Source organism: Labrus bergylta, chromosome 21, assembly GCF_963930695.1.
Source record: "Labrus bergylta chromosome 21, fLabBer1.1, whole genome shotgun sequence".
NCBI lineage: Eukaryota > Metazoa > Chordata > Actinopteri > Labriformes > Labridae > Labrus > Labrus bergylta.
In genome coordinates this window covers 3,161,340-3,187,459 of record NC_089215.1, presented here as the reverse complement: position 1 = coordinate 3,187,459, position 26,120 = coordinate 3,161,340, and the positions used below count along the sequence as shown (strand labels likewise).

At 41.6% G+C, this 26,120-nt stretch overlaps 1 protein-coding gene across 1 annotated transcript; it reads left to right on the top strand.

Moving 5' to 3' along the window:
* Nucleotides 1-1,522: 1,522 nt before the first annotated feature.
* Nucleotides 1,523-25,111, top strand: wnt3 (wingless-type MMTV integration site family, member 3). Its single transcript, XM_020644984.3, has 4 exons — nucleotides 1,523-1,925; nucleotides 16,066-16,307; nucleotides 19,254-19,519; nucleotides 22,594-25,111. The coding sequence occupies exons 1-4, from the start codon at nucleotides 1,846-1,848 to the stop codon at nucleotides 23,071-23,073; spliced, it is 1,068 nt and encodes a 355-aa protein (XP_020500640.1). The 5' UTR covers nucleotides 1,523-1,845; the 3' UTR covers nucleotides 23,074-25,111.
* The last annotated feature ends 1,009 nt before the right edge of the window (nucleotides 25,112-26,120 follow it).

Below are 26,120 nucleotides of genomic sequence, written 5' to 3'. Positions count from 1 at the left end.
TTTGCCCAGCTCTAGTATATGTTAAAACGCATCTCAAAAGGCAACTGAGATTGTTTCATTCAATTTTTTGTTGCTACAATATTAAATCAAAATGGAATCAATAAAACATGTCTTACTGTGTCACTGAACCTATTACGACCTTTTCTTTCTTGGAAACAGTCCTCAGAAAAGCTGGCTTCCATATGGCTGCAAACACTAAATCTGTTGTGAAATCTATCATGTTACCCATCTGGTCTAATGACTCGTACTTGTACTTTTAATAAGTATTGACTCACATTTAAAATGAGTTTTTCAGGAAAAAATCTTCAAACCTACTCCAACAGTTCACCTTAAAATATATTTTTAAACTAATTTTTTTAAGGTCACAAAAGAGTGAAATCTCCTGAAATTCTACCAAAAACAAAACTGACTTATATTACATGTTTCCACTGACAGCATCAGTCATTTAGGGGAGTGTGGCAGAAATCTAACGGCAAACCGGGTCCTGACGTTCAATAAAAAGCTATTTTCTGTGATGCCAAGTTTTCATTTATTTATCCTCCAAAATACCGCGCTTACGTGCTAGGCTGTAATCTTTACCACGATTAGCGACTGATAATCCTTTGAGACAAAACTTCTAAAAAGAGATTGCCATCATTACAACCAACTCTGTTTGATCTCCGCCTGGTGTCCTGTTTGTATTCGCCCTGATCAGTTTCCTTGTGTGTGAATCAAATGCATGGTTACTTCAGGCTAAGTCCATCGCAAGTGTCCCACCCTCCTCCTTCACTCTCTATCTCTCTCTGTCCTCCCCTCCTCCCGCCCCCTGTCCCACTGCTGCTCGCCCCACAGCCCCATCAGAATGACAATAGTATTGATGTAAAATGTGTCGCCTTTGGGCCGCTGAAGCATATAACCCCTGCATGCCTGGCCAAGCCACCACTGCAGTTTATGGCTTTATTGTGTCCCCTTTTATGTCCTCCCCTGTTGGGGTGGGCGGACAACAATTTAGAAAATTCACTGTAAATGTCCCCGTGAGTTGGACGGAGATTTTTGCGCGTGTTGACGTATGTGTGAGTGCGGTGTATGCGCGTATATCCGGATCAATTAGTCAGGGCACAACCCCTAAAAAATCAATGTGTCAACAGCGTGTGTGAACCCGTAAGGCTTCTGCAGAGGAGTCGGCCCTTCATCCTTTCAACTACCTGCAGCCACTTTGGGGAATTTTTCAATGATCGCGGATGAAACAAGTTGAGTAACAACTCTACTCTACCTTCTCCGTGTGTCCCTCCCTCTCTCATTTCCCTCCCTCCCTCTTTTCACTCTTTCCTTTCTTTTCCACATTACCAGGGGGTGGCGTGTGATTGACAGATGGGAACGAATAATAATTTTTTTTTCGTAACCTAAGGCCATCTCCTGTGATTGGCTTGCCAGCTGACATCTCCAAACCTCACCCCCCCTCCCTCCCTCCTCTGCTCTCCTCACTCCCCCCCCCCCCCTTTAATATTGGGCCTGTGGATGAGGCATCCTGAGGGAGAAAAAAGTAGAGAGAGAGAGGCAAAAGATATCTACCTTAGGGAAGAACCTCAGAGAGAGGGAGGGAAGAAGAGGACGGGTAGGAGCGTGTGTGCATGTGTGTAAGAGACACTTATTCTCTTAACTACTAGGAGACAGACACACTTTCCTGGCCCGACTCTAAGAAGGGGGGAAAACAGCAGGAAGATTTTTTTTTCAATATCAATTTTAATCTTCCTAATCAAGCGGCTCTTAAGCTCCTCTTCCTGGAAAACTCTTTTTTCATCGCCTGCTGGGAGTTCTACATGTATTGATCCATTTACCCTCTCACACACTTACAAGACTTACCTCATGGATTTGTATCTGATTGGATATTTGATGTGTGTGTGGTTGTCCAGCTCACGGGTGCTTGGAGGCTATCCCATCTGGTGGTGAGTACAAAATTCAGCAGTTTCAGCATCAGAACCCTATAGAGGCAAAAACAGAGAAAGAGTCTTTTTTTCGGTCAAATGATGATTTTTTGAGAGGGCAGAATGTGCACTTTCAGTTGACTGCGTGGAAAAATTGTTCTCCGGCCCAGTCCAAAGAATCTTAACCTCAAATACTAGTGTAACGGAAAAGGCTCGCCGTTCTTTTCCCCTCCACACTCAGGTCCATTTATCATATTGGAGTATGTTGTGATGCAAAAAGGGTAAAATTTAAGTTAAAAAAAAAACATTCAATGGTGAAGAACATGGAGTTCTTTATTGAATTAAAGGGGGAATACAGGATCGAGGGGTTTGTGTGAACTGTTGACAGCACTGTGAGGACTTGTAAGGCATTTAAACAAAAAAAGAGTAAGTCAGTTCATTATTTAAGAAATTGTGGATATCGCTCTGAGACGATGACAACACTGATGTTACCCATTAAAAACTATTTTTCTAAAGCATTATCAATTTCTTTCTTGAATACAGCCAAATAATTTTTTAAGAGCATCTTAGGAAGTCCAACGATCATGACTTATGAGATCAGCGTCATCTTGTTTTGTTTGCTATTGTGTGCCAGTGTTCAACATTCAGGCCGCCGGCCCACCAAAACAAGCCGTGAATTGAATCTGAAATGCTTTGGCTCTTTTTTTTTCTATGTATGACTTGACATGCTAAATCATTGCCACTGACAAAGTTGCACACAAAATATGACAAATTTGTGGTCTTCCATGTGGTATCAGCTGTTATTAAATTAATCTTTTGGTTTGCTGCAAAACACTTAAGCATATCATTTTTTCTTTTGTACACACTATTCACCCCCTCCACCACGGATTTGTCAGGAGACAATATGTTTAGGTGCCGCAGGGTTTTTATTCTTTGCTAAATTATCCCAGATCGCTTTTGGCATCAGCAAGTGAAATTTAGAGGTCTATCTCATTAGAAATTCAGCTACATGCAGCTGACCTCATGGCTCCTGGTCCTCTTTTGTAACGTAAAGCTTTATTTCGGAGATATTGGTGTAGGCGTATGACAAAGCTCTTTTGGCTCATGACACAATACTTGTCAGAGCTACTGCACTTTTAGTAGCCCAACTAGCATGTGGTCCCACAGTGGTGCTGTCCAAACCGCTAGCATCTTCTGGTTTCATTTACAGAGCAGGCGGCTGCCAAGCACACAGGCCACAGGGCTGAAGTGTTAATGGCAAAGAGGACTTTACACTCACTCCTGGCTCCAGCAGGAACCATCAGACAACAGCGACAAAGAGCCTGGGACTCTCTCTCTCTCTCTCTTTCTCTCTCTCCCCTCTGTGAGAATTACCTGCAGCTGTTCTGTTCAAGGAGCTTACATGACACTGGTGTAATGTTCGAACCCTAACAATGCACTCCACCTTTGATTTGGCTAACAAATTTTGAAGTGTAGGCAGGGTGAGGGGTTACTGGGAGGAGGGGAGAGATGAAAAGCAGAGCCGAATAGCTCCAGGTGACTGGGCAGGTGCTGAGGAATGGATGTCAAACAGCGCTGTCATGGGCATCACCCCGCGGTGTCGAACACGTCCAAAATGAGACAAAATGAGGTGGTGCGTCAAACGGGAGGGTGCCGAGTTTCAGCGAAGGGCCCAGGCAGGCTCCTCTCAACTTCTGTCTCAGGGGCGATGACTCGGCCATAAATTCTCCAGCCAAGGTGGGACGGGTTGGAGGGAATAGGACTTTTGACTGCTTTATGCCTGGCAGCCTTGCTTTTACAAGATGGGGCGTTGAAAACAAAACAGAGCATAAATAACTTGAGTAATATGCACATATGCATGGATGAGGATGAGGTGCAGCAGAAAGAAAAGACATACCAAGTTAAGTGGCAGGGTTTAGAGAGGCGAGACAGAGTAGTGAATTGCCTTCTTGAAATGCAAGAATGTTTGGGAAACTATTGTTTTGTTCAAAATAAAGGTTTGAGGGAATTCCTGACAGCTTCAAGCTATGTTGTGGTCACAAATAATCCACAGGTCCCATAATATCCCTGCCCAATTATCTGTCAACACCATCCTTTCTGTGTGGTAAGACAATGAAAGAGTATCCGTTGTTAGACCGATTGCTGTGTTTTTGTTCCACCTTTAAAACCTGTGTTTCTAAATTGAGTAATATCAACGAATATCACAGAATATTCTTGATAATTAAGAGACCCGGCTGGTTTCATATTAAGCCTGTGTGGTTTAACGCAGCTTTTTATTCAGAGCATCTTAAGCAACTCTGTCAGCCAGCAGAGATTTAATGTTGCTTATGTAAACAGCACTGATAGTAAGTGAATGATGACAGTCACTTTCATCAAGGAATTATCTTCAGCTAAATTTACTCCCAATACCAGCCATCAAGCATTAGAGGCCATTATCGGTTTAGCTCACACTACAAAGCAAGAAGTATTTTTAAATCCGATAACTGTTATACTCTTTATCCCTCGTTATCATCACTGCTGTTAAATCAGCAATAGAAAGAAGAGACACTGTACACCTGATTTACACCCTTTTCTTTTAGGGCTCGCTGTAATTTCATGTAACGCCACCTCAGCTGAATTCTGCTTTTCCAACAAAAAATTGGGAATTTAAATCGAAAAACATGGGAAGGCTGGAAAGAAAGTGAGACAGAAAAAAAGAAACCTTTGCATGGAAAATGTCAGCATCTTGAGAGGCTTTAAATAATGCCATACATTAACCATTAGATTTTAAGATAAGAACACCTAAACAGGGTTAAAAAAAACTCTACTCAAGCGAAAAGTCTGGCAGTCTGACTGAGTTTTAGTTCAAACAAGCAGCTGAATAACAATATCAAAGGCATTATTGCACTTGTAATTAAAACCAATTAAAGACACTTTCTGACTTAAAATCCAATATTCAGTTTGAAGCACTACTTGTGAGAGTTTTGGGGACCACCGTCACATTCATCAGCACACCTCTAAGGTCTCTCGGCAAGCCATATCTGGGCTTACTGCAGTACATAGTCTATAGTCAGAAATTTCCAGTTCAACCTGAGCAGCTTACACGGGGCTCTAGAGTCCATCTCTGGGTCTCAGGAATGTCATTATCTGACTGTGACACCCCCCACATCCAATCTTCAACCCCAAAACCCCTACCACTGGCAAAAGGGCTCACTTAAATGACTCTTACTGCGGGAAAATCCTCTGCCTGCCGCCTTGTGTGAAAAGATCAAGGATGTTTGGGTATTATTCTCCACACTGCAGTGGACGGTAGAGAAAAGAGCAGGAAAGTCCAGAAGAATGTCATTCATAAGAAACTTCAGGGTTCCATTATGAATGGCTGAGGGCCGCCGTAGAGCCAGGGTCAAAGGCAATTTTGGGCTATGGGAATATATGGAGGGATTTCACTCCCAAAAAAACCTGGTTGACTATGTAATATGTTTAAAAAGACAAAGACCACAGCCAGTGTTTTTACCGTTTATATGCCAACATTGCTAAAGGAGCAGATCAAACAACACTTTGGTTTGTTTAAATGTCTTATCAATGAAATACATTTTAATGCATCTTCATATTCTGCCTTAAAAAAAAGTATATCATTTCTGCATCTTAAATATAATAAATTATAAAGACGCATTTTATGACCTCATAAGGGACTGATGGTTCATTGGAGTTGTCTTCATTTTTAAACAGCCATCAAACTTTTTGAATAGGACTCAGCTAGACGTCATGTTCACAGATAATGTATTACGTTTTATTTACCTTATCCTTGGTCAGGATTATTCCTTGTTTGTTTATCCACTATATGTTATGTAAAAACTACAAATAAAGTTAGCTAAACGTTGACGGGTCACATGTTCTTTACTCACGCTGAGGTGTTTCTTGCATTTCCCTGAAGACATTCCACTAAATGATACAAGCGTTAACTTGAAAAAAATTCCAGATTTCTTTGGATGTAATGTCCGTAATGTAATGTAAATAAACTGGTACATTGGTAAGCATGGACTATCTCATTTATAGAGTAGAACAAGTCCAAGAGAGAGTTTTGGAGGGAGAAGCTCAGCGTGTCATTGTCATTGCTGACCTCTTGAGCAACTAGATGTTAGTTTTAGCTTCTGGAATAATCTTCTCAAAGAATTCACAGGCAGAGTGAGCATGCAGGTAAGATCAGATTAGTTTTTATCTTCTTTCTTTTAGGAGTATTTGATGCATTCATTTTAATTATAATATCTCAACATATAAAAGACAAATTGAATCCAAAATAAAAACCAAAGCCTTCTTTTTTTTAAACAACATAGCTTACCACGACGACCAACAATGTACCAGTTTTTAACTGGACTTGTACTGTCCGTTACTGACCTTCATTTGCTGATCCAACACATTACTTCACAACATTAGAAGACTGTTTTCAAGCCACAAGCATGTGGGATGACATTACAAGTCAAATCCAAGCAAGGTGAGACTTCAAAGGAGAGTGGTATTTCAAAGCAGCAAAGGCGAGTCCTAATCTTCACTAACCATCAAAGGACATGCAATGTGCTGTTGTAGGAAATGACAAAGTCCCCCCAGTGCTCAGCTATTAGCAGCACTAAAACACAGGCCAGGACAGTTCCTCAAAGGGAAAAGTGCAACGGCCGGGGGCAAAGAGATCATTAGGGGACACGTGTGGAGGCACAAACACACAAGATTTAAAGTCTTCATTACCTGCCTAATTTCACCTGCATTGCTTGTTGCAGAGGTTCATTATTAGCAGAAAGCTATTTCTCTGTCACACAGGGTCAGTGACAAAGATGCACTGATCGCACCTGTGCAACCTGTAGTCAGTCAGAGCCCTCAGGGTACTGACCAGGTCAAGAGAACTGCCAAGCGATGCAGTGTGGGAAGAAAGAGCAGAATATCAGAGCATCTGTGAATGAAAAATACTGTAGGGAAAAAACGACTATCATTTGTAGCGACCAACCAAGCTCCACCATACACAAAGAAGAACGCAGATTTTGAATATAAAACTGCATACTGAGTGTTAAATTAGCAGATCTGTCTGAAAAGGAGATGATTGTACCTCTGGACATAATTCAGCTCCTTGTAGAAAACTAAAACAACATTAGCAGCAGGTTAGCTCAGTTTTGGTTTAAGATCATTTCTGTTTAACTAAAGTTAACAAACATCTCAAAAGGTAATTTATCAAAGCAACACTGGTCGCTAAAATATAACTTTTACCAAAAAGGTTGTATTCAATTTGAAAAATGTGTATCTTCATCAAAATTAATTCTATTGAACAACTCCAAATATAGATTCTGTGCCTTGACGTACAATGCCTGCAGCATGCTAGAAAGAAGTGCTGCAAATCTTTTTTTGACAAAACCCAGCTCAACGGTGGGGTAAAAAAGTAAAGAGGGGAGAGACAAAAACAGGCACGTCAGCTTGTTAAAAAGATCAGGACAGTCAGGTTGTTCTTACTAGGTAAATTAACTAGTGTGGTCTATCAGCAGTACTGTGGGTGAAATGTTTGCAGACAGGCAAGCTTTATCAACCAGGATTATCCAGAAACAATAAAGTTTTACATTGCAGATATTTTTAAAGGTTTTGTGAAATCGACCAGGCATGAGAAAGTCAACAGCAATTCGGTGTTAAAATTCCAGACAATCCATTACGAGTTATGATTTGCATAGGATGCATTACAGCTGACAATTCAAGCAGCGGTTCCAACAAGCTGCCCCTAATGAGCAGAGGCGGGGGAACAATGCTCTGTTTGAGTTGTGGTTCATTCACACAGTCTCTCAAGACTCTCATTCAAACAAGCTCTGTCCTTTCAAGCCAACAGCCCCAGACTCTGTTGTGTCCACCTACAAACAGACCAAGGCACCAAGCGCGCAGTCTGACATGCATTTGTCAGTGCCATGTACTCTCTTGTGCGCTTGTGTGCATTCACTTCCTGACAGGCAGGTTCACAAGTTTACACCCTGTTCAGTTTCCCTCTTCACGTCTGCGTACATGTGACTGCAGGGGCTTCTTGTCCCAACTCCACACACTCTTCTACAGTCTGTAGAGAGTTAAGAGGAGGGGAGGAAGAGTTAGAAAATAGGAACAGGTTGGAACATTTTTCAGGGGTCCTGTCTTTTTTTTTTTTATCTGCTCAGCCAGGAGCTGTTGGACTACAAATCAAAAGTGTGCCAAAGAAAAAGAGAAGACAACAAAACACAGACAGGAGCTTCTGCATTCCACCCTCCACAAGGAAAAGTCCCATCCTCGGGCAAAGCCGGCAACTTTCCTTGGCCCACTTACTCTCTTTTGAGTGTCTTTATCTCTCTACAGACTCTGTTGAGGGATTGTGGGATTTAGACATGAAATCGTGATGGCAATGTTTTCAATGTACGTCTCTGACTGCTCTGCTAGGGCCTCATTCAGCAACATGATGCCCTCCAGGCATATCTGACAAGTTGAGCTGCGGCGTCAACATATAGAGGTAAATTAGAGGTAGATTAGAGTTTAATGCAAACAGTATTCCCCTAGTTTATTACTGCAGAGGAGTTTTCAGGAGCATGACTCTCACTGAGGAAGTGACAGAACACACTTGGGTGTCAGTGCTTCAGGCACAAACCCAGCATAAGATAACACTCATTTCACTTTAATGAAATAAGTTAACTTGTTCAGACATGGCTGAGAACACTGTCAATAATCACTACAGCAAACAGGAATACAAGAGCATTTCATCAAATCTGAGGGAAGAATCATATCTGTTTGTAAAGGCTCAATCCTTTCAAAGGCCTTACTGACTTTATTTAATTGTATCTTTGAAGTTATAATCTCAATAAGTTTTCTTTAAATAATAGTTGCCAAATGAGGTTAAACAAAAGTTACTGAGCTTTTAGGCAAACATGAAAGCATCTGCTTTTGAAAGATTATAAACTGGGTGTTGTAGGCAAAATTCCCAGGAAAAACAGACCCATCTCACTTGTGATTGAAAATGTTTTCCTTGTTCATGTTAATGTTGCAGGTAAACAGTTACTATGGCTGAAAATAAAATAAAAGAGTAAAGACCCCTGGCAACAGAGGGAAAAACTTTCTGGAACACTTGCAAATCAAAGGACAGAAATAAATTTAATATTTAGATGATGAAGTATTAGAAAGGCTTAGCAAAATCAGCAGAGAAATCTATATTTAATGCTATTACCATAATTCACAACAAGTTTCATCAAAGATAACGCACAAAGATCTTTAAGATTCATTTAAAAAATAGAGCACAGTATTAATTCATTTATAATAATGATTTACCGGGAATTAAATTATTTGCATCACTGACCAACTAATGTAACATTTGACTGTTATTATAGGGCTGATATAGCCACATATATTCAGGGGAAGATGTAGTTTTCTTTGTCATCACAAAGTTTTTCAAGTTTGTTTATACAATACTTCATAGTTTGAAGCTGCTTTGTCTGCAGCAAATTTACAAGAGTGTAAAAGCTGGGCAAGTGTTGGGCCACACTATGACGTATTATTTGTAATTCCCAAAGTCAGTGTAGCTGAAAACATCATCAGCCCCAAGCCTCTTGTTGACCTGAAAGCACTAGCCTGGAGAGTTGCCCAGCTTGTGATGAAACAGAAAGGATTCTTACATCATAATATGTCAGCAGTTTTCAGCAAGTCCTGCAACAAAGGCAAGTCAATTTACACTTTAATAATGTTTGCACAGAGAGGTTAATAAGGCATAACACTTCATACCCAAGGATAACCTTATTGGAAGTAGGAACTTACAAGTAGCAACACAACCTTGAACTTCAATCTACTAATCACACATGCATGCTACTTTCCATGAGTCTTTGAACATTGCCGAGGGATTGAAGCACACAGGGATGTATTGTGACAGGCTCGCTACAATCTTGTTATTTTTCTCTACTTCACTCTTGAACTTTAGGTGTCTTTTTGACAATACAATTTGTTCTGAGCTAAAAACTACAGAATGCATTTTATTAACTTAAGGTTAAATCAGTAACACAGCCAACTCCCTGTAAAAGAACCATTTACAACTTGCTATTATTTTGCCAATTAAATTCTTATAATTACAGCTAAAATCAGTGGTTGAGATTTAAAGGTCCCATATTCTTCTTTTTCTGGTTTTATATGCTCTTTAGTGTGTTTTCCAAGTGTCCTGTGCATGTTTAGGCACATCTATGTGCAAAAATTCAAAGTCCGTGGAAACACGGCTTCTCCTACGTCCTCCTGTTAGCTGTAGCATTAGCTGCACGTAACGCTCGGTTCTAGCTCCCCTCGATAAAAATGTGTCAGTGCGGCGTCATTGTCAGTGTGAGATCACTGATCTAAGCCCATTGGCTCCTTGTGGCAAGCCCTGCAGCTCATGTTGAAATTTCCGAGAAGCGTGCTGAGCAACTGACCAATAACGACAGAGTGGATCAGCAGACCAATCAGAGCAGACTTGGCCCACATGGGGTCTAACAGTGGGGGCTTCGCAGAGTGCAGCTGATGGACTCAGAGCGTAGAGAGAGCAAGGAGGAGCAGTTCATGAAAACAGACACTTTTTTTCAAACTTTAGCTATTGTGAACGTACAAAAGTAGGTACATAGATTAAATATACAAACCCCAAAAAGGGCAGAATATGGGCTCTTTCACACATAGATACGTTTACACTCCTCAACAAAGATTTAACAGCTAAAGTCACCTTCACGATGAAGATTTCACATATAAAGCATGTTTATTTTTTTATCAATGAAATTGAACCACAATAGCCTATGACTAGTAGCTATACCTAAACATTAAAACGTGAATTTATTGAACACCTGTTCATCTAATTGTAAACTACAGCCAAATTGTAATTGTAATTGTGCCTTTTTATTCAATAACATTTAAAATGCAGGAATTGCATTGTAGTATTTGGACTTTGTTGTATTGCCAGGTAAACTTTACCCTTTCTTTAAACCCAGAAAGATACCTTTATGTAGTTTTTCTATCTATATCTCCTCCAAAAGCAGCTCTGGGTCATGTTTACTATCAGTGACGCGCATATTAGCGTTAATGACGTTCCACTTCCGTCGAGAGCACGATGGAGAAGTAACCATAGCAACAACACAGAGCGCATTTTTACAGTAACAAATTAGCTAAAACTGTAGAAAAAAGACAGTGTTAGTCAGAGTAGGTTTTGTATAACCACAAAAGAGGAATTACTAAAGGTAAGGAAAACATACTTTATACCCAGCTGTCATGGCGGGGGTCACAATTTTGCATCATTCCTCATTCAGCTAGCTAAATACGTCTGTAGCTAATCATCGGCTAGCGATGACTAAGCATTTCCACATATAAGATTTTGAAACTCAAAGGATTATCAATTTGACAAGAAAAAGTTTGATAACACTCACGTCTGCTTTGAGGACATCTCCAGACTATTAAATATTATTTTTCGGTTTTCCAAGTAGAACATAAAGTACTTAATTTTCTACATCACAGACAAGTGATATGATGAACATGATATGCGCGTTCTTAAGAAATTGGCGGCCGGAAGTGACGTGTTATATTTTGTTTGCTTACTTTTTTATTATTATTATTATTTTTTTATTTTTTTTAATTATACAAAACAATATGAAAGAACAACAGAAAAGATACATGGACCTGATAAGAAAATTACAATTTTTGGTAGTACAGCGCACAAGGTGAAAAAGAAGGAGGGTAAAGGATTAGCAATGTTCATCAAAAATGAAATTAAAATAAAATAAAAGTAAAAAATGTATTAACAAAGTCTCTTAACTGGAGCTATGTCTGCGCTTCTGTACATGAAGTATGTTAAATATCATATAATAAAGCTATTATCATCATTATACCTGAAATTAGGAGTGCTTTTGTTTCATGTGCATCTCTGTGAAAGGTATGCATGCACATTGCACAATAAAGGCCAATTTCAGAATCTAAATCTATTATACTATATTATAATATGGTTAGGGTCAGGATATAAAGAGTCTTTGTTTTTCCCATATAAACTTTCTTATTGCATTATCCGCTCCCAAACATAAGCAACCTTAAGTAGTTTTGATCAGATTTATTTTTATTGTTGAATCCGAGTACGAGCAGGCGCCTGATTAAGCCTTTTATGTGATTAAAGAGGATACTTGCACTTAGATTTGCTAATAGACCCTGGTCATGAACTTCCAACTGTTTCAGTAGGTCATCAGGCTAAAGGCGGTGAGGTCAGATGTCATGTGTTCAACAGGTTCAGAGGGTCACCTGGTGCTTTTTGTGCCTCTGGACATAGGAGGCTGTCACACAAAGAAAGCTCATCTGTGTGAAGACATGTGCTTCACACTGACCCCTGCAATACAGACCTCCCACAACAGCAGCTGCAACATATTTCTAACAGTGCAAGGGTCTTTGACTCACCTACTGACTGAGACAAAACAAAAACTAAGAGATGCAAAAGGGTAACCCCTGCCGCTTCAAACTGAAGTGCAGAGATTACAGAAGTGACTTGGGAGTGATTGAATTAAAAGTTTATGTTGACAGTATAGTCTTGATTGCGTGTATTTCCCTTCTTCAGCAAGGTGTGTGGTGGAATCCCTTTGTTTCCTCCGCTTCATTTCTGTGGTTTCAAGCGGCCCGTCATACTTTCACATCAGACCAGTTAGGATACAGAGAAAACCCCCAACCAAGCCATAAACCCCCCCAGGCCAGTAGAGGCCCCATAACAACCTGCCTGAACATGCACCTGCCAAGCCCTGCCGCTCACTGCTGCTCTGTTGCTTGTCTCGTCCCCTGCAGCAGATTCCCCCGGCATTCTGCCTCTGTGGAGGTCTCTGCGTCTGCTGCTCCCTCACTTGGTTGAGACACGTTGCTCGTGGCTTCCGAGAAGTGAGGCAGAGCGGGCAGGATCAGCATGGCACACATGTGGTCTGCATGCATGAGTCTGCGTGTGTGTCTGTTTGCACGATACGCCTCATAACCCCTCAGGGTTAAGACTCTCATTAGCACCTAGCCAAAAAAGATATCCCTTTCATCTCATCTGTCCATAAGGATCAAGCGAGGCACATCCTTCGCAAACAAAGACAAATTGGCTGGCAGATCCACAGTGTGTAGTCTAAAAATGCTGTGTCCACCACAGAGTCTCATGCGGTTAGATAATTGATTCCATCAGAAATCCCAAATTCGGTTTGTGGGCAAACAGTTTAGCTGGCCTGGATAGAACTTTAAATATGGCACAAAAGTCGAAACACAGTTATCTTGGACTAAATTGAAATGGAGAGATTTTCCTTTGAGTTGATTGAGAGATGTTGTTGGGGAGCTTGTGACATCAGGGTTAAGATCCAAGCTTGACGCATGGCATCATGCACCCTGCTCAATCCCATGACTGAGAGATTAATGGGCAGCAACCAAGCAAGCAGACAGTGTAATTAAGGTCCTTAGTCACCCAGTCACCAGACGGAGTGAAGTCAGCAACACTTGAACTCAGTGATGTTGGCGGTATTGGGGCTGGCAGATAAGCTAAGGGGCTGCCTCTGCTTGGGTAAACTCATGACAAAAACATTTATAGAGATTGATGAGCTCTTAATTTTACTAAATCTGCATGGGAACGTCAAGTTTGGCAAAACAGTTGGATATAAAAAGATGAGACTTCATTTTCCTTTTGCTCTGTGGTGTTTGAAAGTTTTGAATAGTTAAAATATTAACGTTTCAATGATAAAAATGGATGTTGGAATATTTGTATCACTCATTATTACCTGTATTCCAATACCTACCTACCTGTCTGTCCGTCTTTATGGACAGTATATGTAGTATATAGGTAATAATGAGTGCGGGAAATGTGTAATAAAAAATCCATCATCCGTTTTTATCATGGCAACTTTAACATAAACTATTCAAAACTGAAATCCTTGTCCCTTCCACATAATGCACAGGACTTATGGCCAATCTTAGTTTGTCATAGCATTCATTTTATTTGAATGTTCTCACATTTGACCATTTAGGCAAATGCCAATCTCATCTGTAACAAGTTCTTCCCTTGCTTCCTGTGTTTAAAGAAAAGTTATAAATATGTGGAATAATAGAATCAAATAGCACTTATAAGCATCATGTCATTGAGGGGCTGTGATCAGACAGGATTTCATACTGAAACTTGAGCCTTGTTTGTTTTGTATGAGTGTGAGTCAGAAAGCTCATGACAACAAAACAAGTGGCTTAGAGCTGCTTATGTGATCATCATCCATTAAACCAGCTGTAAAAGCAAAACAAACTCAGCCATGTCTCTGTGCGAAAGCCCCAAACCTTGATACCTGTGATCCTGCTGTAACAATGCTCACCTGAGATCAAAAACAGTGTGTATGGGAGGGTTGATGGGTTGTTTTAGGTGGGGGCAGGGCTTAGATATGCAGAAAGCAAAAGCGCACATGAGCTGTGAACCTATCTAAGGGGGGATTTTTCCCTGTGACTTCAATGCTTTGACTTTTGTGTTGGGGTGGGGCACTGTGCTGCACTCATCTGTCAGAGTCAGTGGCTGCTGTGATTGGGTTGCGCCCTGCGGGGGTCCTGAGGTCATCCTGAGTGGCGCTCTGATCTGATCAACGTCAATTGTCCTCCATGATCCTCTCATGGCCTCCAGCGCCATGTTGTCGGCCCAGACTCGGCTAAGTACTGGATAGTCTGGTAGAGCTCTTTATGTAAAAATGTGAAATGCCAGTACACCTTCCAAACCCTGTAAACACCCAAATCACACCCACAACGTCAAACCATCATCCCTTAAGAATGAAGGCCTGTACAGAAGCATGTTTTTTCCCAAAGATAATAACTTTAATAAATAAATTGGAGTCTGACATCTTGCAGTAATTGTATGAGCTTCTGGAAGAAACTTTAAAGTTGTGTTGGAGCTTGTCATCACAAAAAGCATGTTAAAACACAGGCATGGCAAACACGTTGTCTCTCTTTTACTTTATTTCAAGAGAAATAAAAAGCAATTAAAATTAATTACCTGGGTGAAACTATAATGGTTCCTGGCATCACAAGGTGATCTTGGCTGTCTTATTGTGATGATTAATCCTTGTTTAGGCACATCTCCTTGAGCCTTCTGGTGAGGCAGATTGATTCAGATATGCTGTTTTCATCCATCAGCAGCGAGCTCAGCTGTATACACTGTCATTCTTAAAAAATCAGCTACAGAGACAAAACCACAAATTAATAAAGGTTCTAGTGTGACAGGTGTTTTCATGTGTTTGAAATAGTGAGGGGGCTTTTCCCAAACCAAGCAGACAGGTTCTCATGTGTTATCTGTTAGATCAGCAGATATGTGTACAAGTGGGAACACTTTGGAAGTCAGTATTAATAGCTCGTATCCTTGCCCTGAAGTGGGTCCTTTAGCCCGTGTTTCCTGGAGAAAAAAAAGATACAAAATAAACAGAAGCTCTTAATATAAACTTTATTAAACAGATAAGTCAATAAAGCACTTGTGTATGAATCACTGTGCTGTCAAAGTGGTACAATTAAAGTTAACTGAGATCAGTGGATACAGACGCATTTTCTTTTTAAAGTGCAAGCCTCCCTGAAAGGTCACCATCTCTACTATTTAAGGGTTTCTTTCACAGAGGTTAGAGATTTGTGTTTTGGGGCAAGCAGTTTCACAATTAAAACTTTAAATTGTAAAAGCACCATGGCTGGGTATACACTTTTTATAAACGATAAAATACGATAAACGCTAAAATCCTTTTTTTCCCTACAAAACATTTTTCAATTGAACAAAAGAAGATTAAGATCTCAAATGGTAATGTTCTCTAAATACAAGCAGCTTTACAAAACTCTGTCTGAAAAGAAACATTGTCAAAATAGGCAAAAGGAACAAAAAATTGTTTGTGTGAAGCTGAAACTCTCGGTTAAATTCTAAGTTTAGCTGTGGTGATTTATTGTAGCTAGCAAACCTATAAAGCTGTTGTGAAAAGCTGTTTGAACTTAAAGAAGGTACAAATACATTGTTCACCTTGGCCTTGTGTCCCTCTGGATATGCCCATGTATGTTTCTCTTATTCCCATGGTTGTCCCTTTGGATACTCCAATTGCAGTTTTTCTTACTTTTACAAAACCAGTCCTATTCATCCTGTACAGATGAAGAGATGTATAAAAGATCATGCTTAATGGAGCTTTCCTTTTTCTTTTTTTTGTCTCAGGTCCCTAGCCCTTGGACAGCAGTACTCATCACTGGGATCCCAACCCATCCTATGTGGCTCTATTCCTGGGCTTGTCCCCAAGCAGCTGCGTTTCTGCCGTAACTACATAGAGATCATGCCTAGTGTTGCAGAAGGTGTCAAGCTGGGAATCCAGGAATGCCAACACCAGTTCAGGGGCCGTCGATGGAACTGTACGACTATCAAGGACAACCTGGCAATCTTTGGCCCCGTGCTGGATAAAGGTAACATATTTATAAGGTATTGTCTTTATAGCTCTGTTTTGTAACAATGTGAATATGTGGCTCATTTGAGGCTTGCAGTATGAACTAAATGATTGTATAAATGATCGCTGCCAAACAACACCCAACCTCTAAAAAGTAGGTTGTATAGCCAAGGCTATTGCAAGCTGTTACAAAACATAGCATTAAACAGTTTCCCCCCTCAGGCTTAGCACTGCCTGTTCTCTGGGCCTCTGCTGACAAACGCTTAACTAGGGCAATTACAATAATATACACCTTTCCTGGCTGCTGTGAGAAATGAGCACAGGTACAAGCACTGACACATTCAACTTCCATCCATCTTAACCTTCAATATCACATTTGTCTTCAGAGTCAGCTACTTCTTTCTTTCTTTTTTCCAGTTTTCCCAACCATGTTTACACTCTCTTACATGAAAGAGGGTCAGTGCTGTAAATCTATCAGCACTACCTGACATGTACAGCTGATATACTGGAGACATCCATCAGATGCTTCACATGCAGAATACTAATTGTAAGATATCTCGACGTTAAAAACAATCCCATTGAACCTGACAGTGGGACACAATAGACACAGGTGTCCTGCTTGAGGCCTTGCAGGGCCAAATTATAAAGGTAGAAGTTTGTGTGTGTTGATAGCGAGGCCTCTGATTGGAAATGAATTACCCCGTATGTCAGAGGGGAATGAATCCGGGCAGAAATGGGCAGTGTGAGCAGTCCAAGCTCCTCAGTCAAATAAAAGGGAGAAGGGAGGCCAAATGAGATTATGGGCAATAGAAAAGGGCCGGGGGGCTCCGCTCAACCCCTACTGTGCATGAAGACCAGTGCGTGCCTCACACAGTCCAGCTCCCACGGACGCCCCATTCACACGCCCTTTTGACTCTGTCATGAAAACAGGCTGAAAGGGGATCTCTGCAAAACCTAGCCCGGGTGTGCACTTTGGGAAAAAGGGTGCAAAGGAAGGAAGGTAGGAGGGAAGGTGGGAAGGAAAGAAACTGTCTCACTTTGGGAGTGATAAATGGAAAAGTTTGAAGAAGGGAGGGAAGAGCTACCAACCAGCAGCACCAGCCACCTTTTGCTGGCGATGGTGGGTGATGCCTTGAGGAAGTGGGGGGTTGAGGTCCTGTGGTGGGTGGTGGTGTATGGGATTTCAGCTCAGGGTGTTGGCAGAGGGGTGGCTAGAGAGAGAGAGGGGGTTTGGTGGTGGGGTTAGGGAGTTTAGGGAATGCCAGCTCCGGGCAGAGCGGGGCTGTGGGGGCGCGAGTCGCTGGGCCCTTTGTGTGGATAATACAGTGTGACACAAGGGAAACAAAGGCGGATTGATGGGCCCAGCAGGTAGCAGGAGCAGCGCTAGCCTTGGCTAACAGCCAGAGCTCCAGGGGCCCAGGGCTCACAGGCCCCTGTTGTGGAGGGCCCAGCTAGGCTTGCCAGGGCGAGCAGGGATGCCGGACCTGAGGACTGTGTGTTATCCAATCATGGAAGGATTCGCTGCTGATTTAGACCAAAACCTTTAACTGAGAATGACGGAGGAAGATACACAGTCTTGTTAGTGTTTTGCTGTTTCCATTTAACAAGCTATTTCTCAAAATACAAAACAGTTTATTTGTCAATGGACTAGAGATTTACAAAACTTTTGTAACAAAAAAACATAGTGATCCATCTTATCTTTCACCCTGACAATCATTTGCATGCACATGGCATAAAAGTAACTGATAGTTTGTGGGCTACCATTTTACTGTGCAACCTTGGTATATTGTTGCCAGAAGTTATCGTATTTGGACAAGAGGGTTGCAGCTCAAGTGGAGTAGGGGGATTGCTTTTATCTAATGCTAACACTTGCTTGATTAACAGGGTGTACATCTGTAATCCAATGTGACTGTGATAGAAATTGGAATAAACATTTTGGCTGGTGAAAAACTAAGCTTAGAACAAAAATGTGCTTTTATATATAAATTAAATATACAACTGGATTCCTAACACAGTATTTCTCAGGTTTCCATGGTTGTGAATTGTCAATCACAAGTAGCTATGTCGTAAAGGATTCCCTTCTTTATGCTCAATTTAACTCTAATTGTCATTGTGGTAAAAAAAAAAAAAAAAAAAAATGGGTTAAATCCTCTGGTTGTGTTTATACAAATTTAAAAAAAATCATGAAATATCACAAACCATGCAACTCTCTTAAAAAACCAAGCCTCTGCTTAAGAAGGACATAAAACTCCCCATACCTTTGTGTGTGTGTGTGTGTGTTTTCTGTGTCTAGTTTAGAGTTATCTGAGTGTAATGGGTGAGCTACGGTAAGTGTGCTGTGATTGTGAAACAATGGTGTCTGGTTACATAATAAGCTGTTGCCTTCAAAGGAGGTGTAACTCCATCCCTGAGTGTAAAAAAGAAACAGGCCGACACACTGCTAGGTTTCACCACAGGGCCTTGGGCTCTGAACAGGGACGGGTTGAAGGGAGGGAGGGAGGGAGGGAGGTGACAACATTCCTGAAACACTATCCAGATGCAAAGCAGCACACCTCAAGAATGACAGGAGGTCACCGAGATCCTGCTGAGCATAAGGCCCTACTGACACAACAACAATGGGCTGATGTCACTGCAGGGACTCTGCTTTTAGGCTCCTTCATGTGTCCTGTATCTGAGGTTCGTCATAGCCAAGCTGAACATGTGAAAAAAACCCTGTGATCCCTGTTTATATATTGTGAAATAAGACAGGGTTCTTGTTAACAGTGGCAAATAGCAGGTCATAAATGTGCCTTCTTGAAGATGAAATGCTGTGTTAAAAGGTTACTGCCTAGAGGTATCCCTTTCAATACCTCTGTCTGAGTGTTGGCAGTAGTAAAAATTACCTGGTCTGTGTTTTACAAAGATTGACGCTCTCCTCTGTTTTTTCCTGCTTTCCTCTCCGTCTGTCTTCATCTGTCTCTTTCAGCAACCAGAGAGTCAGCGTTTGTCCACGCTATAGCCTCCGCGGGCGTAGCATTTGCGGTGACTCGCTCCTGCGCTGAGGGCACGTCCACCATGTGTGGCTGTGATTCTCACCACAAGGGTCCTCCAGGGGAGGGCTGGAAGTGGGGCGGCTGCAGCGAGGACGCTGAGTTCGGGGTGTTGGTGTCCAGGGAGTTTGCGGACGCCAGAGAGAATCGTCCAGATGCTCGTTCTGCAATGAACCGACACAACAACGAGGCAGGACGCTCGGTAACTACGTTTAAAAAATAAAATAAAAAGATTTATTTTTGGGCGTTTTGTGCCTTTATTGTAGAGATATCACAGTGGTAAGAAATCAGGGAGAGAGAGAGTTGGGAATGACATGCGGGAAAGGAGCCACAGGCCGGATTCGAACCTGGGCACCAACCAGTGCGCCACCAGGGCCCTGGTTACATTTAAACAGACAACATCCATCTACAGTATGTGCTGAAAAGTGTCTGTTAAAATTCACTAACTGGCACAAATTAGGCTGACACCAGGACATGACACCCATAAATGATAGTCGAATTCCAGGACTACAGAAAAGAAACTGCTGCTGTAACAGCCTCAAGTCTTCTGGGAAGGAATCCCAAAAGATTTTGGAACCTGGCTGCAGGGATTTTCTCCCATTCAGCCACAAGAACATCAGTGAGGTCCAACACTGATGTGACAAAAGCCTGGCTCACAGTCCTTAATCCAGTTCATCCAAAAGGGATAGTGTAAAAGTCAGACGTCTTTGCATGTCAGTCCTCCCCATTTTATAATAATAACTCATTTAGGTCCTCTAGTTGTAATAAAAGCATGTAGGATTATGTAAATTTGAGACCTTATGTTATAAGATGAAGGTGTTTATAAGAACATAATGAATCTAATGAAGAGAAGGATGAAAGTTCTTCTAGGCACTGTAAACAGCACTTAAATTAAATAACCTCAGCAAAATGTGTGATTTGAAGTGAAGCCTGAGGATGCTGTAAACAATGGACAATCACCGCCTTGTCTTCCAAATATATAAAAAAGGGTTTTCAGTTATTTTGCTGTTTGAGGTTACTAATTGTTCATTTGACAGCCAGGGATTTGGTATCCAACTTGTCTGCACATTTCTTGGTTTCCACCTAAAAATTACTTGACTTTGAATGACTGGTTAATTACTCATCTAAGCACCCCCCCCAACACACACACACACACACACACACACACACACACACACACACCTTTCTTTTCATGCCTTTGCATCCCAATGAAAAATTCCCTGCCAGTCAAATAACCTGAGTGAGTTGAGGGGGAAAAGAAGGAAATCAGCTCTGACTTAAAACATCACTGGCTGCTGTCACTGCTTGGAGAAAACAGACTCCCTGGCCGCTCGCTGAGGGGCAAATGGAAGGACCACACGGCAACAAGCAGGTCTTTGATGTGAGCACACAGGAGCAGCCGGGGAGAGAGAGAGCCCACAGGAGCGAACTGAACAGCAGCACTGTCAGGACTCTCCACTCTCATCCACCTGGCCCTCTCACGCTCTTTTATTTAGCCCCGAGGGCCTCTGGGACTTGATGTTGGCATGACAAGCTCACAGTGTGATGTCACTAGCCCAATCCACCCATAAGTCGCTCCCCCCCCTCACTCTCCCACTCCTCACCCAGAGGTGCCCCAGCCACCTGCCTTCCGCCGCAGCTGGGGAAATTCTGCAGCTAAATATAGCTGTTGAATTAAAGCACAACAAAATCAAAACACAAAGGTAAAACGCGCCCCGCGGCAGCACAGTCATGGTGTGAGCCAGTGACTTCAGAGGGAATTAGCTGCTGCACAGAGCCTCTGTACTTCACAGCTGCATGACACTTAGATAAATTGCAGCCGGTGGCATATTGCTTTTCTTGGCCGGCTCTGCAGGTCTTTAGTGGTTGTGTTAGTTTGCGTAACTGAATTTCCTGTAAATTTCTGACCATAAAATTCCAAAAGATCTTTCTTGGTGGTGAATGACTTTGACTGCCCTGTGAGCAGTGAGTCACCAAATTAAGGGCAGCTCATTTGAAGTCAATTAAAGTAATACTCCCTTCATTCTGCCTTTTCTTATTTTAGATTTGCACAGCCCTTAGAACTTGAAAGGTGGAAGCTTAGAGACACAACAACAAAAAAAGACAAACATCTTTAGAAACTCACTAAATGGCTCCAAAGCTTTTTAAAATGAACAGTATCTCTGAACTTCTTGGCGAAGAGAATGTAATGTAAAAATATGATAGGAGTGCACTTTAGATTTCCTTAGATTATGTGGTTGGGGTTTTAGATTGCCCAGAGACAGTTCAGTAGAGAGTCAGACCACTGAGAACCTTATTACCGTAGCTGTGACACATAGATTTGAGTTGTTTTTGTCCTGTTGCCAAATACAAGGATTTTTGTGTTGTCTTCACTTTATTTAAGGAAATGTAATCGCATCATCCCATTAACTCCCCTTAGACATTGAAAGAGTGATTCCAGGGACCATATTCAGTTTGTGATAATGTTAAGTAAGTCAGATTATCGTCTGCATAACAACGTGATGTGACCGCAATATCAGTTTCTTTAACCAGAAAATGTGTGTTCTGAAGCTAGATTGAAATATCTCCACAAGAACATATAAATGTAGAAATGCATCATATTCAATCTAAACTAAATAAAAGACTTAAGTATATCTGAGTGTCACCTACATTACCGTGATGGGCAACGTTATAGTCTTGTATGATTTTCCCTAAAGGGAGCATGTACACATTGAATAGCAGTGGCCCAAGAATTAAACCTTGCGGGATGCCACATGTCATTATGATTCACTCAGATTTATGGTCAGTGGGGGAACAACTGTACTTATTCCCTTATTAAAATGTTTCCTAAAGGCAATTTGAATCTAGAAAGTAATTTAGTTGAATCCTAACATAACCAGGTTTAAGTACAGTTGAGTGTCATCTGATTAGCTGTGCTAAGCTATGGCATGTTTCGACCAAGAGGGAGCATGCACAGGTTAATACATAAAGTAAAAGCCCAAGAATTGAACCTTCAGACATTCAGATTTTAGGTCATCAGCTGAAAAACATGGCTAAGCACTGTAGGCAGATTGATATCTGGGCAAAAGGCATTTAATGTGACATAATGAAATCTTCATAATAAAGCCCAACAACATGCTACTACACTTGCCAGGCTGATAGGAAAGTTTGGTTTTATGTTGTGTTGAGTTTGAGTCCCATAGGAAAAGTTGTACATGTTTTTAAATGTACTAAAGCAATAATTGTGGCTTGAAATAATCCAACAAACTGACCATAAGCGCCCTATGTGTGTTTTAGACCATCCTGGACCACATGCACCTGCGCTGTAAATGCCACGGCCTGTCAGGAAGCTGCGAGGTCAAGACCTGTTGGTGGGCGCAGCCAGACTTCCGTATGCTGGGCGACTACCTGAAGGACAAGTACGACAGCGCCTCGGAGATGGTGGTAGAGAAGCACCGCGAGTCCCGAGGCTGGGTTGAGACGCTACGAGTCAAGTACAACTTCTTCAAGCACCCCACCGAGCGCGACCTGGTCTACTACGAGGGCTCGCCCAACTTCTGCGAGCCCAACCCTGAGACCGGTTCGTTCGGGACGCGCGACCGAGCCTGTAACGTGTCGTCGCACGGCATCGAGGGCTGCGACCTGCTGTGCTGCGGCCGTGGCCACAACACCCGGACTGAGAAACGCAAGGAGAAATGTCACTGCATCTTCCACTGGTGCTGCTACGTCAGCTGTCAGGAGTGTGTGCGCGTGTACGACGTGCACACATGCAAGTGAAAAACAGAACTGCTGGACTACGAGTACTTCCCTCCCAAACTTCCCCGCAACTCCCCACCTCCAACTCCTGCACGACTCCCGTACTTCCCCAAAACACAAAATCATATTCATCGGCACACACTCAGGCCCTAATGGGTAATGGCACATCAGTAATGGATACTTCTATACCTGTTTTTTTTTGTAGAATCAGTCTTCCAAACCACTTTATTTCCATAATATCTGACCAGAAAATTTGGGAAGAAGCTAGAATTATGCCACTTACCCCTTGTTCCTCTCCCTGCTACATCGGACCATGACTCCCACCCCGTCTTCTCCCTTCCTGTCTTTATTTATTTCCCCTCTCCATGCCAGCACAATGTTTGTGGCATGTACAGTAACACTTTTTACCTGTGAGATTAATGCAGTAAAAAAAAGAAAAGACTCTCTTTGCTTTTTGAACAAAAAGCATCTTCTAACTAACACCTCACTTCTCCAGCTTATCTGGCTGGTTTACCTTTTGTTTTTTTTTAACTAAATCAACCTCTACAACCATCACTTAGTCGGAAGTGAAACTGAACACAGCCCCAGGAAACCATCACTTTGTAACTACTGAACTGAACTGAACTGAACTGAAAACAGCAGGCAGGTGTTGGAAGTCGCCATAGTCCTGTCTTTTTTGTTGTTGCTGTTGTTGTAAAAACTACTGAGCTGATGAAATCCTCAGTGTTGCTGACTGGCTGTGCCGCACCAGTCAACCGGGGAGCCTGGAAGATATATGCTACAGCCTGATTTTATAGCCCTGCATTTCTGAAATATTACCATCGGGCTGGGACTGGAGGTATGCAGCATGTGTGTGAACAAGCATGCTCATTCCACTAACTAACAAATGTATGCACTATTCAGTTAGACAGAGCTCCAGGTGGGACAGATTTGAGCATTGTTTACGCCACAAAGTTCACTTCTCATCGCAAGCTAGCTGTTCTTATGAATGACGACTTTGTTCCTCCAGTCAGTGGCACCATTAACCTGTAAATTTCTCATGATGTGTCTCAACACAGTCCGTATGTTATTCAATCATAGGGGCGATCAATGAACAACAACATGAGTGTAAGGCTTATTCATTCATGAAACTCGAGCTTTAGCATGCTTCCAACATGGAAGATCTTATATTCTAACCCTTCATGAATCCACCAGGTCCATTTTTAGAGTTGTTTGTCTGAACAAATCTTTCGTCATCACGATTAAAAAAAAAGAAAAAAAGTGGACGAGTGAAGACGTGTGGAAAAACGCAGTGTGGGATTTGATTGGCTTTCACTCCCTCCCTTCCTTCTATCCTTATTTCCCCTCGCTCGGACAGTTGAAGTTTCTAAAAAGCTAATACCGCAAAAACACTCTTGCAAAGCTGTTATGACTTTGGAGATATTTAAAGAACTACAAACTACAATTTGCTAAAGTTATGATTTTCTGGAAACTTTGACTAGTACACTGACTGAGAAAACTGACTTCCAGTTTATGTCGATTCTTGATTTCTGATTCTGAGAACAGAGGAAGGTTGGGAAACCTCGTAAGGAGCTGGATGATTTATGTATGCAAGATGTATGAGTGAGTGTGTGCGAATGATGGCTGCCAGTGATAAAGGGAAGTGAAGGGGAAAATAAAAATTTGGTGGATGGATTGAGGTTTCCACACAGCGTGCTCTGACACTCCCACCTGCACTCTATTCATTATAATCAACAACAAAAGTAGTGTACAGCCTGTCCTCTCCTTGTGACTCTCCTAGCTTAGCATTTGTGTCATGTTCTACACAAATACCCCCCCACCCCCCCACCCCCCAGCCCTCCTCCCTACCTGGGCTTACCTTTCTGTGTTCAGTTCCCTCTTCTCCCTCCCGCTATATCCAAAGTTTTGTACAAATGTTTTAAAGTGAATAATTCCCTTTTTATTTTATAATCGTAAATGTTATGTTTTTATAAATATTATTTATTATACAATGTATATATCTGTATGACTGAACTAAGATTATATATTTGAAGAACAAAACGGTCTCCTTGATTTTTTGATTTGAACACCAGTAACACAACCTCTCACACACTGAGCTACACTTATAATGTTGCACACTGGGAGAAAAGTGCTTCAGACTTCATTCCATAGACAGTAAATATTAATGGGCGGAGCCTGAGTGATGTCACAGCCATCTCTTCCTGCAGGGGGCTCCGGAGGTTCAACGGCAGCAGCCGCCGCCATGTTGAAAATCCTGTCTCAGTCTAACTTTCAGTCAACCTAATGACAGACTGAGAGCTGGAGCTGAGGCGGATTTTAAGCCTCTTGACGAACGGTTACATCCCGCCCACCTGTCAATCATGTCAGCTTACGCCCCTAACTATTTATAACACATTGTTCAATCAAAACAGAGCCATTTAAAAAAAAATAATAATAATCACCACCCGTACAGTGTGCCAGTGATGACAATAACTAACCTATTTTGTTTCTGGTACCAGGCTGTAAACATGTTTATTTCTGCTGTAAAAACGTCTTTTTGCATTTTGTTTGGATGTGACTCTGGAGTCAGCCTCAAGACAGACACTCGACCAGCTGCAGGTTTTTGCACTTCTGCACTGGCTTCATTTTTAACACTGGAAGTTGCCGCTTGGTTCATACTTAGACACATTAACACAAAAACTATAGATCCAAAACTTTATTAAAAGAAGGCTTTCAAAAACATTTCTTAATGTCAACAATTTGCATGAAAAAAACAAAACCTTCCAATGGAGGTTCTAAATATATCAAAGTCATGACTGAGGCTTGACTGACATACAGTGGGTACGGAAAGTATTCAGACCCCTTTACATTTTTCACTCTTTGTTTCATTGCAGCCATTTGCTAAAATCAAAAAAGTTCATTTTATTTCTCATTAATGTACACTCAGCACCCCATCTTGACAGAAAAAAAACAGAAATGTGGAAAATTTTGCAAATGTATTAAAAAAGAAAAACTGAAATATCACATGGTCATAAGTATTCAGACCCTTTGCTCAGTATTGAGTAGAAGCACCCTTTTGAGCTAGTACA